This window comes from Palaemon carinicauda, chromosome 1, assembly GCF_036898095.1.
Source record: "Palaemon carinicauda isolate YSFRI2023 chromosome 1, ASM3689809v2, whole genome shotgun sequence".
Lineage (NCBI taxonomy): Eukaryota > Metazoa > Arthropoda > Malacostraca > Decapoda > Palaemonidae > Palaemon > Palaemon carinicauda.
Window position 1 is genome coordinate 70,467,129 of NC_090725.1, and position 20,717 is coordinate 70,487,845.

General features: G+C 36.8%; 1 protein-coding gene and 1 long non-coding RNA gene across 6 annotated transcripts in view; one reads left to right on the forward strand and one right to left on the reverse strand.

Moving 5' to 3' along the window:
• The window catches only part of LOC137648870 (uncharacterized), a 215,145-nt gene that overhangs the window by 192,711 nt on the left and 1,717 nt on the right, over positions 1–20,717 (forward strand). For both annotated transcript variants that reach the window (XR_011045739.1, XR_011045740.1), the window contains exons 2-3: positions 6,337–6,447; positions 16,077–16,503. This is a non-coding gene — a long non-coding RNA (uncharacterized lncRNA). The remainder of the gene's footprint in view (positions 1–6,336; positions 6,448–16,076; positions 16,504–20,717) is intronic.
• Positions 1–20,717, reverse strand: part of sif (still life) — a 1,404,800-nt gene that overhangs the window by 52,922 nt on the left and 1,331,161 nt on the right. For all 4 annotated transcript variants that reach the window (XM_068381983.1, XM_068381997.1, XM_068381990.1 and 1 more), the window contains one exon: positions 4,521–4,718. In XM_068381983.1, coding sequence (XP_068238084.1) covers positions 4,521–4,718 — 198 coding nt within the window. The remainder of the gene's footprint in view (positions 1–4,520; positions 4,719–20,717) is intronic.

The following is a 20,717-nucleotide window of genomic DNA, read 5'->3' on the forward strand; positions in this document are numbered from 1 at the left end:
ATGTGAGATTCTCGTAAAGGAAAAATACAAAGAAAGAATATAAACTTAGAAAAATTCTATAACAGAATCAGAAACATGGATATGAACAGGAGGACTTGTTATTTTGGTAACATCAATCAGTTAAAAGTGCAGCATGGTGTACAAAGCAACATGAAAGAGTGAGCACGAATTGGACACCTCATATCAGTTGAATTGATCGATAGCTCAGGAGTGAAGATGTTCTTAAATCTTGTTCAAGATTGGAACTGAAATTACAACCATAGAAGCCCATGTGAAATCATATTGAAATTAATTGAAATTGTTCGAGATCAGCAAAACAGTACTTGAAGTGTCAAATTCAGAAATTGCTAGTTATTTTCTGCTTTTCTCCAAATACTAGTCTTGTTTATCTCTGCAATTACTGTAGTCAATAGATTAGAGCACCTTAGAACAATGACTGATGCGAGGGCTAGAGTGAGACACTATTATTGACTGATGCAGGGAATGTCTTGAGATGAGTGATAAAGGAAGTTTTTGAGACAATTGTATGCACATCATAAGGGAATAAGTATTGGATGGGAATGGCCTACTAATGGAAGCAAATGCTGAGTCTGGGTCAAATTTTCAAATACAATAAAGAGAAATAGCAGAGACCAAACCAAATAATTCGGTTTTAAGATTCTGAGTTACCTCATTACCGAAACAAAAACAATCAATCACAGATTGATAGGATGGTGCATTGCAAGGTTGTTCTCATTAATACTGTCTAGATATTAAATAAATCAAAGCAAAGTGCACTATTAAACAAATTGCCTGAGCTTTTAAGAAAGCATGGTTTATATTTCACTTTTGACAATATATCAATATCACCAACAAATATACACATCTGACACTAGAGTTTTTAGTTTGATTTGTTTATTAGAACACTCTGATGGATAAAATTTAGACCAGTTCAAGAATAGTAGTTAGAAATTGAAAGCCATAAGAAGCCTAATTCTATATTCATGAAAGGGCATCAAAGTGAGGGCTGAAATGAAGGAAAAATGTTATGTTTCTTCTGTGATATAGCCAAGCTACCACAAAGGGAAAAGCTTTGACATCACAATGAGTGAAGATTGGCAGGTGGCCCCATACTATGCTATTCGATGTTTCTACCTTATGAAATTGAGCCATTTTTAAGGACAGCCAAGGTATAGTACAATGTTTCCAGGAGCTCTACACATAATGATTGTACGTGCCTCTACAGAAGGGTGGCCATCTGCCAGTCTGTCATGGAATAATTTTCAGAAAATGTGTGTCAAAAGGACACTCACCAGTAGAATGTACTTAGACAACGTCTAAACAACACTAAAAGAAATGTACACCATCGTTACCAAGACATGTAACAAGTGAAAATCAACAACAGCTTTTAATTATTGTAAATCATTTTTGGCAATCACACTATGCAAGTAGTGTCCATGACAAGTCTTAATGTCATCTTGGGTAAACCAGGGCCAGCAGCTATGTGAGAGTGCCAAGAGGGTGGCTTCTAGCCACATATGTAGAAAAGCAAACACAAAGCGTATTGGATATACTGCCTGCTCCTATACCAGTATAAAGTGTATCATCTTTATTTTATGAAGAGTATAAAATGGCCGTACAAAGTGTCCTCAGACTGTCGTCTATGCTCCGGGAATGTCTTCTATCATACATAATTTATCCTACTATATAATCATTTCTTTATAAAGAAGTTCTAATATATAATTAGAAATGTCCTTTCTTCAAAAAATAAACTACATTGATGATAAAGAGGGCAAAACTGTCATGGACAGCACAAAGTGCTATTATTACTGTACTTCCTGAATGGAGCATATGATGGAGGTAAAACTCCGATGATGAACCCGACGTGAACAGGGAAGTATAGAGAAGGGTGTCCTTGAAAAGTATTCTGCACTTTCTATTCCTTTTTTTAAAAGATTAAACACATTTTACCACTGCAATATCTTTCCAGATGTATAGCATGTGAAATTTACCTGTTTAGAGCCAAAGTGCAAATTTTTTTTATAAATAGGCATACCCTCTCACACTGCCTGCAACATGTCATTGAGGTCACCTTTGACAGATCTATCTAAAATTGAAAGGTTCCCAAATTAAGAAGTAAGTTGCCTTGAAAAACTATTGCAAGACTTTTAAAGCAAAGGCTGAAAAATTTTGAGTTTTTTCTACATGGCCATTAATGAAAATTTGAAGAAATATTTGTCTTTATTATTAAGAAATATAATCTTTATACAATAATAAAGCAACGAGAACATTTTTCTACGTAATAAGCCAGAGGAATGTAGTTTGGAGCATAGGAACTATTTCAGTAATATCTTTCCTGATGGGCAATGGTATTTAGCAAGGAATTTCAGTTGATCTAAAGCACCTGGAATTTCAAAGCAGAAGTAAATGGTAACAGGGAGACTCAAGGAGTGGGAGGGAATTGGATGGCTTCCAAGAGAAATGGGTATGTATTGAAATTTTACATTTAAACAGTTTAAAGACTTAAGTCCAATGGGGATTTTATTGGTTAAGAACAATTTTCAAGGATATCAAAATAAATCATCTAAGTGGATTAACGTCACTGTCGCCAACCTTCTTGCTCAAGGAGTCCACCATTTTGCCATTGAAGCAATTAAAGAGAATCCAAAATTAAAAAGGTGCTATTGCAAAAGGAATGCCTAGCAGATGTTTTTATCAGCAAGACAAAACCACTTTTGCTACAATCTATCCTTAAGAACACAAAACATTATGTATTTAAAGAATAATTTGGAGCTGACACTGCTCTAATAAGCTTATTTGACTATGAATTGACTAGCAACATTATTTGGCACTGAATGTTAGAGCTATGAAAGGTGTTATACAACTATACACATATAAAGAGAAATGTCCATTTTCATGAAATCTTAAAAGATATGAATTATACTTCAATATAACAAAACTCTTGAAAAGATATATTCAGTGCTTTAACATTAGAGAATCCTTTTACAAGTTACTCTTTTCTACATGTCATTCCACCAAAAATATAAACTTGTCTACATCATTCATATTTAATAATACAGTATTTGTCTGAGGAAGGTGATATTTGTGGCTAGAGAACAGATGGGCCATGACTAATGAACCAAATGCTGTCATTACCTTTTATTAAACGCATTAATGCCCCATTATCATTTTTTATCAAGTCCGTTTCACTGAATTCTGTGGTTCGAAGAACCCTTTGACTACTTAAAGAATTGTTTCATAACTGAAGTTCAAACTTTTAAGATTTGAAAGCTTTGCATTATTATATAAAAAAATTATATTTTGAGTTACCTTTTTTTTAAAATACTTCATATACTGTACTACAAGTTTGTATAAAAGTCACCATAATATTTGATATGAGATTAAAGTATTGAGCCACGTATGCGACTTGAAATCTGTTTTCTTTCCACAATTCTGCAACAATGGTAGATGGAAGATGGTATGGGTTAACATTTTCTGTATATATGTATAAAACATTATATAACTTTTATCAAAGTTGATACCAGTTTATTCTAAGCATCATTCACCTGCATCTTTTATCTTTTATCCTAGTAAATTAAATTCTTCAAACTAGAAATTCTTGTCTTAAACATACAGCAAATCTCCTTTTTAGGTTCTGATTGCCTTACACATAAAATATGTACAAGCAACAAATTCAATAGCAACAATGAAAACTTTTCATACCCGCAGAAATAATCCTTCAATATCTAATCTTCTTGTACCTAAGGTTAAAATCTGTACTGAAGCTGGAGCGGTGGTTAGACGTGTGATCACTTTACAATTCATCAATTTCATTGTAGTGGAGATGATTAAATCAAAGCATCCAACAGTTCTAGGATCCAGAAAAAGCACATGTTCAAATAGCAAAGAAACCATCATGTGCACTAGATCCTAGTATGACACATTGTAAAATAATGCAAATAATGTAGTCTTTGTGGTGAATTTTAAACTTCTTTTTCACTATACAGTTGTAAATGCATGAGCACCACTGGAAATTAATTTATTCTACAGTACTTGTTACAGGAGTCTAAAAAATTTATTATAACCACGTGTATATTTAGTGTCTTTCGAACTAACTGTAACGATGACTGCTTGTGGTCACACAAGTATTTTTAGTTAAAATCACCGCCATGGAATGTCTGAATATTCATCAAGGGAGATCACAAATAAACACAGGGTGTCAGGATCACACTAAGATCCTTTTTTCTTTCGCTACTTGAAGCTTTTTTTCCTATATTCTATCACAAAAGGTCAAGAAATTAATGTAAAACTAACTGGAATCAGTGACATGCTGAGGATGAATATTTCCGTGCGAGGAGGACTTCATAGTGGGTGTGAGCAGGAGGATGCTGTTAGTGTTAAGGGAAGTTCAAGCAGACTTTTAGTGGTGAGCAGCTTAGTTAGTAGTACTGTACTGTTACATAGAGTTGACAGGCAGCTCTGTTAGTAGCAGAGAAGGGCAGGGGCAGCGTTGCCTCAACAATGTAACGTTCTAGTAGAACCTGAATCCTTTTTGCTACTCATGTATATGTTTCCGCCATATTCTTCATACACCAGGAAGTGATCCTCACGCCCGCTGGCTTTTCCCGCACGAGGAAGTGTTAGGGACTCTCCTCGCTGGCCAGCACCTCCTGCACCAACTCCACTAGAGCTGCCACCTGACTGGGCGAAGGTATCACGAGGCTTCCATACTGGTGAACCTGTAGTAGAAAAAGAGTTTAAAAAAGACAAATACATATCTCCTGCAATAAAAAATATAGCATGAAGTTTTAACACTGTTTTAATTCACTAATTTTCTTGCATATTGCCTGAAAGTATGATTTTTTTTTACTAGTATGATACTTTTGAAATAAGTATGTCATAACTGTAGATTATGTTAAAAGTAGGATAATTTAATGCTACTAAATACTGAAATGTAATACATTCATAACACACCTGTAATTAAATGATAAATGCAGAGTTCATATGTTGTATAACAATCATGCACAAAGTTTCACATACATCACCATATAAACAGTTCTGCATAACATTTCATATTAATTCTATGAACCTCCCCTTGACGTTCATATTACTTCTTCTCGGGAAGCTGGTTTTATCGATATTTACCCACAGATTTAAAAAAAATTCCTATCTTTCTTTTCAATAAACACATGCCTCTAGTTAAATAATGAAATAATGAGACATTCCAGCGGTTAATGGCAAAAAACAAACCAGCCAGAGTTTGCTCATCAGATGCTCTTTATTTCAGTCTCTCTGTTGCATCAGTTTGATACACTCTGTCCTTCACACTGTTAGAAGTTTTACTGCATATCAAGATGTCTTCCTTTGGATAGGTTGGCAATTACATCATAGATTATTCAAGGGTATTGTTTCTGTGTGACCATAATTTGCATTCTTTTTGTTTCTTGTATCAGGGATATTGCTGTGTTTCAAATAACTGTTGTGATCAGTGCTCTTGCCTCACTGTTCCTTTGATGGAAACATATGGTTCAATGGCTCCCGATTATATTAAAGGGTTGAAAGTATAAAAGGAATCTTATTTTTAATTCAGGGGAAATCCAGAGAAGATATAGGCTAGTTGATTATAGCAGGAATGATAATGATAATGAAACGCCAGTACCATCCTCTAATACAGCACTTAACTAGCCTATTTTTTATGGTGATGAGGTTCAAAAAGAGCTTCACTTATTTAGCTTCCTTTATTAAATCATACAGGGCCAAGACGTTTTCACATATAGGTGGTAATTCTGATCATACCTTCCTGGTTTCTAACTCTAATCTGGCTTCCTAAGACAGGTTTAGTTATTATAGTGTTCCATTCAGTAAGGGTTCTCATGGTTCATCGTGCCTTACATAGTTGAGATCCTCTCACAGAAACACAAATTCTTTATTTACTTTAGACCCTTCTGCAACTAAACCCTTGCATTCCTACAATCCTAATCACTCTTTTAGAAAACTAGACTGCGAGGCAGAAGACAGGGTAGTCTGGATCCTAATACTGTATCCCTCTACCCACTTTAAGTAACCGCTCTTAAGCAACCTCATATTTCATATGTGGATGGCGTGGCTTTTAGAGTTGCTGAAGAATATCAGGTAAAGTTGATCTCTTGCACTATGTTTCAGATTACAGTGAGCTTTGTTCGCTTGCACGCTCGGACACTTGCTCATCAAGGGTTAACTTTAGCGAGGTAAAAGTAAGCGCTAGTACTTCTACTGCAGAAACCAGTCCCTTAATAATAAATATGCAGTGGCTCCCATAGTAGTTGTAAACAAAAGAGAAAGGCAGTAAATAACATCTTGGCTTATGTTTTTCTTCAGGAAGATGAGGATGAAGAAAACACAGAGGAAGACCCCTTATGCGATGAGATACCTCCCCTTCAAATGTTACATAACCTTTTTGCTGAGAAATACCCTAATAAGTTGCTTAAGGTAAGTTCTGATGCTGATTTAAAAACAGAAAATTTCAAGACTAATTATACCCCTTAGTTCTCCCATTTTGTTTTGAATAGAATCTTTAAATTGTTGCCTCAAATACAAAAGAAGGGCTGATAATTCTGGTTTTTGTTAGTTTTCAAGGGGAATAAGACTTACAAGACTTTTTCTGGGTCGACCTGTGACGGCCGGTGAAAAGGTCCTTCTTTACACTTTTCTGATATAAATCTTCCAAATATACCAGAGAAAGATAAAAGCACGGAATGCAGAGGTTACTACCCTCGCGCGAGCACCTTGTGGGTGTCGTGTATACAGCAGGGGCGTGTGAAAAACCACTATTCACAGGCTGTCTTCCATTTAGATAATTCCTTCATCAAAGGGAAGAGCCGTAACAGAGGCCCTAGAAACCACACTTGGACCACGCCACCGACACCTAACACGAGCGCCCTCTAGAACATCCTTCTGTTTTGGACTTGCTCGCTTAGTCGTTTTTGTTTGTGCTCTTGGTGTTTTTTCCCGTTTTTGGCTTTAATTCATCATGACTGACGCTACTACTTCACCTTTACCAATGTTAAGTACCATAGTTTGTTTTGACAGCTTTTTACGATACCGGGCATTTGTTCTCTTTCCAGTAATCAGCCTTTCTGTGTTTTGTGATTAATTGAGATGAACAGATAATGGTGGGGACAGACTCTGAAGCACAAATTTTTCTTTAATTTCTTCTATTTTTGGGCCAGTTTTAAGGAAAAAAATTATAAAGTAGTCGTTCTCAGTTAGATACCAGAATTCAAACTGATGCTTTGAAGTCTTTTTCCAAGAATACCCAAATTTCTGCCTATAAGCCAACTGCTTCAAACTCCTTAAAGTCGTTGCCAAGGAGTTCCTTTCATACCAGAGGTAGAACATCAGGATTCCTCTCTCGTAGACATTCCAGAAGAGGTGACAAATGGACTTGAAGATCTTATCGATGAATGGTAGGACAGTCCTTCCAGAGAATTCCAGAAGGAAGAACTTCTCACTTCCTCACGGTTAGGAAAGTCTTCTTGTACTACCTGTAGTCAAAGAAGGTTACTAGATTCTTATAACTTCAGATTCTCCAATATTCAAGGAGCCAGTTCAACCTTTCAATCATCTTACAAATACAGCAAAGGGTCAGATTTTGCAACAAGAAATTGTGAACTTTGTAGAGAAATATGTCATAGAAGAGGTCTTAAACCCTGCTCTGGAAATTTACATGTTATTCCTGGTTTCCAAAGCTTCAAGGCATTGGGGACTAGTTCTAGATGTTTTGACCCCCAACAAGTTTTCAGTTCTCACAAAGTTTTTGACGGAAACACCCTCGACAGTTCGGGAGGCGATAATGAAAAAAGATTGGATGTTTTCAATAGACCTCTTAGATGCATATTTTCTCATTCTGATAAACCTGTTAAAGAAATTTCTTCATTTTATTAATGGATCAAAGGTTATTAATTCAGGTGCTATATTTTGATTTCAGGACAGCCCATCACGTTCACCAGGATGATGGCCCCTACCTCGATATGGTTAAGAATTTTGGGAATAAGAGTACTTTTATACCTAGACGATTGGCTATATTTGAGCAATTCGTTGGAAAGAATTCAGATTCTATAAGTGTGATTGCTCAGGTTACTGGATCTTTGGGGAATCCTGGTCAATTTGAAAATTTCCAATTTTAAGAAGTATCAAATAGTTCTGACTCAGAATATTCTATTTTTGGGAATAACAGCAACAGCCCCTTTTTCAATTTTATCTTTGGATTCAGTCCTTTCTTCTTTTGTTGTATAAGTTAAAAATATTGAGGCCTATGTCAGTTCAAATGTGGATGAGACTGCTAGGGACTATGGTTTCTGTAAACAAATTCATTACGATGTGATGTCTAAGGATGAAGGTTTTCCCAGTCTCTCCTAAATCTACATTGATGAAAAACCTACTTCAAGTTCTGAGGTAATGGGATGACAGCAAGCAGTTACCAGTAGCTCAAGGAGTTTTTTCACAGGAAAGTTGGGATAAACATTTACATATGTCAGGGAAATGGACCTCACAGGATTCAACTCTGCAAATTAATTACCAAGAGCTTCTAGCAGTATTCAAAACTCTTCAGGATCAGGAACCAGTATTGGTAGGGAATACCATGTCAGTGTTTGTAGCCAATACGATGGCACTAGCCTACATCAAGAATCACAGAGGTGCTGTTAATCTCGAACAAATATGAGAGGAATAATCCTTCATTCTCGGTTTATTCTGGGAATATCAAACATTTTAGCAGATCAGCTAAGCACAGAGTCAAGTTTTTCCAAACAAAGGGTTGCTACATCTGTCAGTATGTCTAGAAATCTGGAAATAGTGGGGTCACCTGAATGTAGACATGTTTGCAATGTCACTGAAGAAAAATATAGTTATGTTCACCTGTTCCAGATCCTTTAGCATAGAAGGTAGGTGCCCTATTAAAAGACTGGCCATTCTAGATCTTCATGCATCCCCACCATTTATAGATGCCATTACAAGACTGATCAATCAAAATCTTTATGCATTCCTCCCCTTTGCCATGATTTGGCATGTGATAAACAAGTTCAAGATCACTGGAAACATCAGGATGATTCTATTAGCCCTAATCTATTGTCTCTGTGGCCAGTGTCTGAGAAGGTTGCCGTTCAAAACCAATCTGCTCAGACAACCAATTTCAAAGGTGATTCCAAGCCCATTGGTGCTACATCTAACCATATGAAGACTATCTTCCATATTCTCAGAAACAAAATATTTTAGCAGTCCTCTAATTTGTCTATTATAGGTTCAAAAAGAGTCTACAAATAATCTATGTCAGGGCTACTGGAATGTTAATTTGATTATTGCAAATCTAGGAGCATATCTATGACTAAGCTTGCTTGGATGGTGTGAAATTTTTACATTTTCTTTTTAATTGAAAGAAACTTTGAATTTCACCCATTTAAGATATATAGGTCCATATTTATTGTTCACTCGTGCATCTGATCATATCTGTCCGTTCAGGTAACATAAGAAATGTATTTAGGGTTTTTAGTATTGAAAGGCCTACAGTAGTCAGGTTTTTCTTTCAATTTGGATGTAGTGTAGTTTTACGGTAATCAAAAGATTCCATTTTCAAACCGTTGGGCAATCTTCCACTTATAGATCTCACAGCTAAAACATTACGGAACATAAATTGACTTTGTCTCTTGCCTTCCTTCAGAGCAAACAACTATTTTGAACCTACTAGTCTGCTCCAATTAATTCACCTCCAATCTTTGGAAATAGATGAATACATTTCATCAAACAATAGATTTGCTTGTCCGGTAACAGCCATTCCGTATTATTTGGACAGATTAATGGACATCAGTGTCCCTAATTTGTTTTGTGGGATTTTAGTTCTAAATTGGCCTCTGTCCAAAAATGCAATATAATTTCTAGTTAAAACTTTGGTCACAGATCCTCACAGAGAATTTGAACAAAATCTAATAAAAGTCTTCAAGTTACAGTTCATGACAGAAGTGCAGCTACAACTCTTATTTTTTGCAGAAATCATTCTTTTGAAGGAGTTTTAGTGGCAGCTCCATGGCGTACCAAGTTGTCATTTGTTAATCATTACTTTGAAGAATCTTGGTTTACTTATCAAGATTGTTGGGCTATATGTCCTATAGTGGCTGCTATACTCAACACAGTGAGAAAAGGCCGATAGGGTAGGGCACCTGGTTTTAAAAAGATTCCTCAACTTATACCATAACTCCATTGATCACTAGCTTGCTTTTCTTTCTGCAACCCCGGCCACCTCCCTATTTTCTGTCTTTGACTTTTTTTGGTCTCTCTCTGTTTCTATATAAACTGGTGTATTTCCAACCACCATAGAGGTTTTTACCTCTATGGTGGTTGGAAATTCAAGGAATGTTTTTTGTATAAAGATTTCACCCAATCCTAAACATGTCAAATAAGATTGGACTAGACATGCTCCTATGTCAAATGTTGCCGCTACTCGCACTGTGGCAAGCACACATACTCTTGTAACAGACAGTTTCCCTGCTTCAAGCTCGCCATATGGCCACCTTCAATAGCCAAGTTAAGGCAGGTTCTTTCAGGAAGAACGACAAATGTCTATTAGAAGAAAAGAAAATGGGAAATAACAATTTTTTTAGGAGTAAATGTCGATAAATAGAACTTTCTGAGAAGAAGCAATATGAACATCAGGTGAGTATAGAAATAAAATATCTTATTAGTAAAGTTCTGTGTTTTTTGAAATTATCAGTTAAAATAATTTTTTTTTCAAAACTATCTTTAGTTGTGAAATGCTGCACAATGTACAATATTTTAGTTCAAGTACATTCTGTAGAAAGTAATAGCTAGAAACAATTCTTAACTAGCATTGTAGAAAGTAATTTTTTCTTTCTTAAAGAATAAACCCAGATTTTATACTCACCTGCTGTACTGATATGTTATGAAAACCACATTAATGTAACAATAAATACAATGGATAAACTGAAGTTACTCAGTTTAAATATGTAGGACTAACTACGTAACTCTATAAACTACAAATACTTTTGAATGGTAACATTGCTGTATTTCTATACTTGGTTTTAATCCAAAGCAACTAACTACTGAAAACGTCAAATAAAATGCAAGCATGCTTCTCAAAATCTTGAAACCTTTTCACGAACATGAACTTGATTAGTTGACAGTGCACAAACAAGTCTATTATTCACATTTTCTCTACAAACAAGTACTAATGTATTAAATTACACTTTCAAATATGTCAGTGCCAGTCTATACTGTCATAAACTAAAAGAATAAAAGGTAGACTGCAGCTACTAAAAAATGGAATTACGGTAGTCATATTTCCATTTTATGAGTTTTGATGAATAAATTACTGGATAATTTCCAAATATCAATAATATGAAATCAAGGATACATTTTTCAAAAAAGCAATAATGCATTAATGCATCAGTGAATGAAAAGTATTATTTTCATGAAATCCCCTCATATTCATATTGCCTCTCTCTCAAAGCCTGGTTGTATATCGACGTATACCCTAAAACAAAAAATTACTAGATTTCTTTCCTTTCAATAAGTTTAATAAAGTACAGTATTGAGATAATCTGTCGGTTAATGGCAATAACCTCGGCCTGGGTATGCCCGTTTGTCTTTTCAATCTTCAAGTCAACCTTGCTTTGGATAATATTAATGTGTACCTCTTCCAGATTGGGTGGTTTTCATGATTTAGGTTATTAGCAATAATAAGAGATGTTTTTAAGACGACCTTGTTTTATGTTCTGAACGGGGTATTAAATTTGGAATTTCTATCAAAGATAGTGGATATTGACTTGGACAAATTTGAGGGGATAAGCTTTGTACTTCAGCTTATTCAAAAGAGGTTTCATGATTTAGTAGATTGATTGAAAAGGAATAAGATTCTTTCAAACTAATCTCTTCCAAACAAAATAAGGTGCCTTAGGCTATCTCAATTAGAATTAACACAAAATTTTGTGGGAATTATTGTACTGAGAAAAGGAATAAGGATGATAACCAGTAAGAAAGGGTATAATTACAATAAGAACGTGTGCTTGATACAAATTTTAATAGACTGTATCTTGGAACCTAAAATAGGCACTAAAGGACTTCGAAAACCTTTTGTCTCACAGACTACAGTAGAGTTTCCTTGTGGTCAGGTAGAGAGTGTACAGTATAGGTTTTGTACAGCAACCTCCTGGGACATTCTGACAACAGAGGTCACTGAAATGTAAACCCCACTCTTTGCTGGCAAAAGCAAGCCACTAGAGTCATCCTGTTGTGTGCAGAGACTCCAAATTTATTTATCATAGCTCAAATTATGGAGGAAGGAGGAAATGTATACAGACCTAGATTTTAGCAGTCCCGTAACAGTGAATTCAGTTTCTATGTTTAAAGGATCCTTTGAAATAGATGAGCGAAACACAATCAGTTGTTGAGCGATGTTTCAAATATGTCCATATTTGGTCTTCACAACCAATCTTAAATTTTGAATTGGTTGGGAAGACCAAATATGGACATATTTGAAACATCGCTCAACAACTGATTTTGTTTCGCTCATCTATTTCAAAGGATCCTTTAAACATAGAAACTGAATTCACTGTTACGGGACTGCTAAAATCTAGGTCTGTATACATTTCCTCCTTCCTCCATAATTTGAGCTATGATAAATAAATTTGGAGTCTCTGCACACAACAGGATGACTCTAGTGGCTTGCTTTGGCCAGCAAAGAGTGGGGTTTACATTTCAGTGACCTCTGTTGTCAGAATGTCCCAGCAGGTTGCTGTACAAAAACTATACTGTACACTCTCTACCTGACCACAAGGAAACTCTACTGTAGTCTGTAAGACAAAAGGTTTTCCAAGTCCTTTAGTGTCTATTTTAGGTTCCAAGATACAGTCTATTAAAATTTGTATCAAGCACACATTCTTATTGTAATTATACCCTTTCTTACTGGTTATCATCCTTATTCCTTTTCTCAGTACAATAATTCTCACAAAATTTTGTGTTAATTCTAATTGAGATAGCCTTAATATAAGGCACCTTCTTTGCAGATATTTAATTGGCATGGTAGGCTACCAGGCCAAAGAAGCAGTCTCAGGTGTTAAATAAGTTAACAGATTAGGTCTTCACATTTCATCTCTCCTTTCATTACCCCACTTCCATCAGTGTAGGAAAGAGCATTATGAACATAAGTGGAGTTTCCTAAAAAAAAATGATTTAAATTTTGATTAAAAAAAGTTTTATAATTGTCTGATGTTTATATGAATGACCCTCACCTAACTACTGACTCATGACGATATGGATTTAGTTTTGAATTGGAGCCAGAAAAGACAAAAGGTTGTGGCATATACAAGCTTAGGTTATTGCTATTAACCACCGGATTATCTCAATACTGCACAACTGTAGAAGCCTAAGCCTTTTGAAGTTGAAAAAACAAGAAATTTCTAGCTTTAGGGTATACAATGATATAATCACAGGCTGTTAAGAAAAAGCATTATGAACACCGGACAAGTAAAAAAATTATAAATCTTATCATCAAAATTCTATGTTCCCCGAGTTCCTTGTATAGATAGTTTTTTCATAAGACCATTATAAACCATCAATAAAATTCAATTAGATATGACAGTAAAGCCAAATAATAATAATAATAATAATAAGGTTAAAAGGGATGACTAACATACATTATGAAAGTTGAATACTGTACCGTGTGCTTTTTGTAAATACCAGGTTTTTATTACTCCAAAATAAGCAGGCATAACTTGAACATATGTAAAATACAGTTTTGGTCCATATAAAAGTCTTTAATATTGTTCTTCTGTTATACAATAGTCTTAATATGTAAGATAGAACAAATAACGACTAAGCTGCTGTTAAAGTTACTACAAGGTAAAAAATGAGGAATGCTACAGGTTACTTCAAAGTCAGTTCTCCCGAAAAACAAAAATCCAGTATTTTCATTATACAATTCTGACACTGTTTTTGAGGGAGGTACTTTTTCTTTTCACCATAATGCACTACCCCAAGAGTGACAAAGGGAAAGGGTCACAAAGAATATAGAATGTGGTAATAATGTGGATAAACTCATGCAAATTCTAGTTATAAGTACTTGCATTGAGTTGCTTGCTATGAAAACCACTTGTAACCTACTTAGAGGAAGAATGAGAGAGATGTAATCTCCTTCATTTAAATTTGCCTGTGGAAGATGCTTTTTATACATTAGTAGTATGAATTTGATATATACTCTTCTATTCAAGGATACAGGTATATATCTTTGGAGAGAGGACAGTATAAAATTGTATTATACAAAAGAGTTACTTAAGCATTGTAAAGAAAAAAAATCACGAGCAAAAAAAGTACAGGGAATCATTCGAACACCAACGAAAAAAATAAAAAACATGCAAAAACGTGTACTCAAGAAAACGAGCCTCTTGAGTTACAGAAAAATCATTGGAATACAATGTAATTATAGCAGTATGGTAACTCGTTTCAGAAAACAAGGTTTTGCTTTATCCTATAATAGAAAATGTACTGTAATTCTCTATTGAAGCAAATGCGGGTGCAGTATGCTACAAGATAATTATATTTATTCATTTTAATTCACTTGCTATAGATTATCTTTTGAAATACAAACTTTTGAAGGCAAGAGGGAAAGATTCCAAAGATTGTACATTAGTAATGTACACTATAAATAACTTTCCATTTCCAAAATTATACCCAAAATTATGAAAGGGAAAATGAAGACATGAATGAAAACTCGGTTGTAAGATAATACAGTAGTCTGGTAACTCACATAACTAAAAATAGAGTAGGTATTGATTTACTAGTTTCTTTTGTTTTACGATTTTAGATTATGTTTCAACTATTGTTTTATGTATACCATATTAAGAAAAAAAATGCCTTCTTGTAGATAATGTTTCAGCTATTCATTTATGTCTATTGAGAAACAAATGAAAGAATAGAGTTTATAAGTTTTATCATGTGCAAGTAAAAACAAAACATTTTGCAATCAAACATTGGGCATTGTAATTTATTGCCTGACATGAAGTTATATGCATTCCTAAAATCTTAGGTATACACTGTATTGAAAAATGCATTCAACTGTATTTTATTCTCTTATTGGATTTATGAATAAAAAAAGGGCAACTTTAAAACATGAAATATTACAAAGATTTACCTGGGATCTAGTTTCATGCCCTGCCCCCATTGGGTTTACCTCACTGAAGCGTTTTCTCTCAGGTGTTCATATACATGGGGTAATAAAGTCTGCATATAAAAAGGCCTTTAAGTTTTGGATTTATTGAATATTTTCAAGTTTTCTTATATCTGGCCTGCCCCATTACATCTAAGCTAGATTTTGTCAAGAAAGAGATCCACCAACACATTGTTCTTCGTGATTACATATAGCAAATTATCATAAGTTATATATCAAAGGCAATTCCATAGGTTGGAAGCTATTGATATGAATAAAGCTTAAAAAATCTGCTTTGTATGTTAGGGGAAGGTAAAATGCGCCACCCTTTCTAGTATTAATTAACTGTAAAGCAAAATATATCTAAATTTAAAAGGTTTGAAGCTAGATTCATTGACTACCTTTTCACTGAAGCAAAGGTGTAATATTTTGTAATGCTTGTGTTTAGGGTACACTATAGCTTGGTGGCTTAAAGAAGTCAATAAAAATGTAATGTATTTTAATAAGATTTCTGTATGGCTTTAGATTGTAGTATTGAATCATATTAAAAAAGTTATGAAACATACAGTCAAGACCTTAGTTTTTGCAAATTTGCTTTTCACAGATCCATTTATTCTCTAGGGAGACCAACAACATCATTAAATTAACAAATTTGTTTTTTTCATTGTCTAGCTGTATCCCTGTATCATGATCGGCGTGATTTTCGTTGTTTTTGTTTTGCTTCTACCCCATTGTAGGATGCCAAATGCTACCTGTACTCTGTCTCAGTCTCGCTTGACCTGCTATTCAGTAAACATCTTTGTACAACTTTTCCATGGCTCCTATAAAAGGCATCATCCCACTCTAAATCTTTGCCACTGTGAAGCAAATTTTCAGTGTGAATGAGAGCATTGTGCACTACTTTCAGAAGAGGCAGACCCAGATTCATGCTGCTATGACTGTAGGTGCCCCAAGCAGTGCTCAGCATGTCAAAACAAAGAGATACAAGCCTGGAGAATGGCCTGTTCAAGAGGATTGAGGACCAGTGCCGCAAAGGCATAGCAGTGGACTCCAATATCCTCTAGAAAGCCAAGTCTCTCTTCTGACTTTTCAATTCTGAAACTGCACCTGAGCCTGAGGAATGGCAACTTAGAATCAGTCAAGCCTCCATTTCAACATAACCTATATCTTTCGAAGCTAGCAAGAGATGGTATGATTTTCATAGAAAAACTTTAAGATGAAGGGAGTGACAGCATTGCCAGACTACAAAGCAACAAAAGCTTTACCTGCAGAACTTTGCAAGATTACCGCAGAGGACTACAAGCCAGATCAAGTGTGGAATATGGATGAAACAGGTTAGTGTGTATGATAGTTAGTTTATCTAATGTATGTAACATTGAAAATATGATACCTGTGAAGACTGGAAAGCTCCAATGCATGTTCAGAATTCTTCATTTTGAACAAAATTTAAAGTTTGTAAGACCAATTCAGTATTTTTCTTTGTTGTTTTGTATATATAGTACATGTAATACAAGAAATTTTACCATGAACTATTCACTTTTAGAACGTCTTCCCATCTAGGTTATATTTTTGTTACAACTATAAATTTGTCACTACGAACTGTAGTTTGGTTTCCAAACCTGTAGCTTATTGTTACCTAATAAGACTAAGCATTCGTAGGGCAGATAGTTAAACTGGGATACCTGTACAGTATTGTGAGGTCTTGTACACATTCCTATTGCTAGCTTGTTACCAACAAATTTTTTATTGATATAATAGTTCCGGTGTAAAATTGCAAAATATTATGTAGTCTGCATGTTAAATTTAAAATTAATAACCTCCAATAGATACCCATAGGGTCTTTGCAGCATCACTTCATCACCTAAATGCTCCCGCTTCTTATTCAATTTTTTTTTTTTTTCATTCCGGTTTGATCTATTCATGGTTCTACCTTGCGGTCCAACCTCTTTTCACTTTACTTTAGAATGACACTGCATGAAACCCCAGTTGCACCTCGGTTTCAAATACCCTACCTGGTCTCAGTGCTGAACCATATTCCATAAATCAGTCTATCAACCATTTCGTAGGTAGTAGATTGGCCAGGACACCAGCCACACATTGAGATACCACCACTAGAGAGTTATGGGGTCCTTTGACTGGCCAGAGAGTACTACATTGGATCCTTCTCTCTGGTTATGGTTCATTTTCCCTTTACCTACACATACACCGAATAGTCTGGCTTATTCTTTACATATTCTCCTCTGTCCTCATACACCTGACAACACTTGAGATTACCAAACAATTTTTCTTCACCCAAGGGGTTAACTACTGCACTGTAATTGTTGACTGGCTACTTTCCTCTTGGTGAGGGTAGAAGAGACTCTTTAGCTATGGTAAGCAGCTCTTCTAGGAGGACACTCCAAAATCAAACCAATGTTCTCTAGTCTTTGGTAGTGCCATAGCATCTGTACCATGGTCTTCCACTGTCTTGGGTTAGAGTTCTCTTGCTTAAGAGTACACTCAGGCTCACTATTCTATCTAATTTCTCTTCCTCTTGTTTTGTTGAAATTCTATCTAATTTCTCTTCCTCTTGTTTTGTTAAAGTTTTCATAGTTTATATATGAGATATTTATTTTAATGTTACTGTCCTTAAAATATTTTATTTTTCCCTGTTTCCTTTCCTATCTGGTCTATTTTCCCTATTAGAGTTCCTGGGCTTATAGCATTCTGCTTTTCAAACTACAGTTGTAGCTTAGCAATCAGTAGTAATAATAATAATAATAATAATAATAATAATAATAATAATAAACGGATTTTGAGCGAAGCGAAAAATCCATTTTTGGGCGAGATAGCCATGACGTCCTGATGGAAGGTTCCTTCAGTAGCTTCCTAGGGTATATTTAACTACAGTGGATATTCCCAGAGAATTAAACTGAAGGTTATCACAGAATTCTAACTTCTGGTGCGAGTACCCTAAAGGTTTCCCTCTAGGATATCGTATATAAACAGGGGACGCATGTATTAACACGCCACATAGCTATCTGCACCCCATATAGAGTTAACACTTCGATATGGAAAGGTGGCTGAGTAACTGAGGAGCCGTTCCAAAGTTACTCTCATCCGTGGCTACTTTTGGTACTCGAGACGTAAACAAACGGGCGCCATTGCTAAATGACGTCACGTCCGTCCTCATCCTTTCGCCTTTAGCTTCTACGCTAAGTCGGATTTTTCCAAGTGATTTCTTTATCTGCTTACATCGCCGTAATGTCGCAGCCTTCAGCCTCTCCTTCTTCTGGAAAGTTGAGTACCAGGTCCCAGTATTGTTTAAATAAGCTCTGGCCGTAAAGTAACTTCTACTTTTCGTAAAATATTGTGTTTTGTGGCAGAGCTGTGCCGATACCGGACACGCCATTTTACGCTCATCAATCTTGAAGACATATTAATGTTCAAGATTGATGAGCAGGAAAGGAAGTAGATAGACACATACTTGCGAATCCTGCCCAGCCGGTTACCGTAACCTTATCCGTAGACAATTCCTTTGGACCCGAGGGTCACAATGAGGGAAATCCGTATGGAAGAGCCAAGCTAGGCTTTTAACAGGAATTGTCCACAGAGTGTACCAGGGTCTGAGACCACTCAGAGCCTTGGGGGAGAGGGGAAAATAGGATAAACCCCTTAATAAATGTAGGTTCCGGCAATCGACTGCACTGAGATTACACAGAATATGCAGGAATTATTGTAATGTGCAATCAAACAGCATAGCCACTATTTTTGGATGGTATAACAATACCTATATGGAAGTGGCCAGGCTATCTGGCTGTAACATATTGACTGTCGGCATGTTGCCGGCAGCCAGGGAAGGGGTACATGTCCCTTAGCGTCTCATGAGGGTTCCGGCAGACCGACGGCACACCGGAGGCCGGTCCTGCATGGTGGAAGGCATCAAGGCAGACACACTGAGTATCCTATATGGATAATACCACAGTGGCGACCGCCGGCACAGCAGCGGATCCCCGGCAGGGGCGGCGGCTCCGGCAGCCGAAGGCTGACGGCATGGTGAGCCTTGGATCAATTCATAAGACAGATATATATATGGGTGTATACCTAGATTGCCGGCAATCAATGCTGGCATGCGGGCGGCAGACACCAAAAGTCGGCCGGCTGTTACTAAGTAAAAATAAGGGGTGGGACGTCGGCGGTATGTCGACGGAAAGCGGCAGCCTCCGGCACACGGAAGACTGACGTCTTAGAGGGGGAAGGCATCTTATGAATGAAGGTCACCTGAGGTAGTGGTGGTTATCGCCGGCAGTAGAGACGGCAAGGGACCGGCACCAAGATAGAAAGAGAGAAAGGTAAGGAGGGATGGGAGGGGTAAAATCCTATACCCCTCCGGCATCCCTCCGGAGAGAGTGCACTAATGATAGGAGTGGATACTCCTAACATCTGGCGGCAGGGAGCCGGCAGGTGGCCAGGGGCCTGAGGTAACCCAAGGGAGGGATAGAGGGCACTAAAAGAGGGGGAATCCCCCGCCGGCAACCACCCCCATAGAACGCTATGAAGGGTATGTGTACCAGAGCGGCCAGCTCAGCAGGAGAACAAGGTTAGCCCTACCACTCCACCCAAGGGAGGATTGGAAGGACTAAGGACAGAGGTGTGTAGGCAGGCCTACACCAAAGGGATAGGTGGGGAGGGAGAAGAAGGGGTCTTTCTAATTGAGGAGAGACTGTATGAGAGCGGCCACCAAGGCAAGGGAGAACGCTCCCTAACCTAGAATAGGTAGCCCAGATCAAGTTCAGTACTAATGTACTGTCCCAAACTATAACAAGACAGTCTATACCCCCAGAGCTTAACCTAGAGTAGGAGGACTAACTCCTAGGCTAGGAAAGTCTGAAAGACACATCGCTAGTTGCAGGGAGGAAGGGTAACTCAACCAAGTGCAACTGGAGGAAGGGCAGAGCCTTCCTAAGGTCTCAGGCACAACCCTAAGGGAAGGTCATTGCCTTAGGGTAGGCAGAGAAGCGATAAATACTCTGGTTGTAGACGAGATCCCCCTATATAGAAGGGAAAGCAAGTCTACCCAGAGGGAATTACCCACAGGCAGGGGGAATAGGGAGCATACAAGGGTTCCTACATTAGGTTAGGAGGGGTTGATACACAATCAACTCAGTCCCTTATATGGTCCCCGAAGGCGAAAACACTTACATCACAGTAAATAGTAAATAATGCCACAATCTTCATAACTTAGGAACACTAATATATATCATGCATGAAAATAAGCACTAGGCTGTACAGCCTAGAGGCTAAGCTAGCGATCTAGTATGGGGTTGAACACTGACCGTAGTCTGATGACTGCTAAAACACGATATAATGATTCCCTAGCTATGAAGACTAAATAACTAATAATATTAATTAGTTAAAGGACCGGAGAAGGCTGTTCTGGCTAACTAAATAAAGCATGCAACATGAACAGCGGCGCCGTAAAATGGCGCGTCCGGTATCGGCACAGCTCTGCCACAAAACTCAATATTTTACGAAAAGTAGAAGTTACTTTACGGCCAGAGCTTATTTA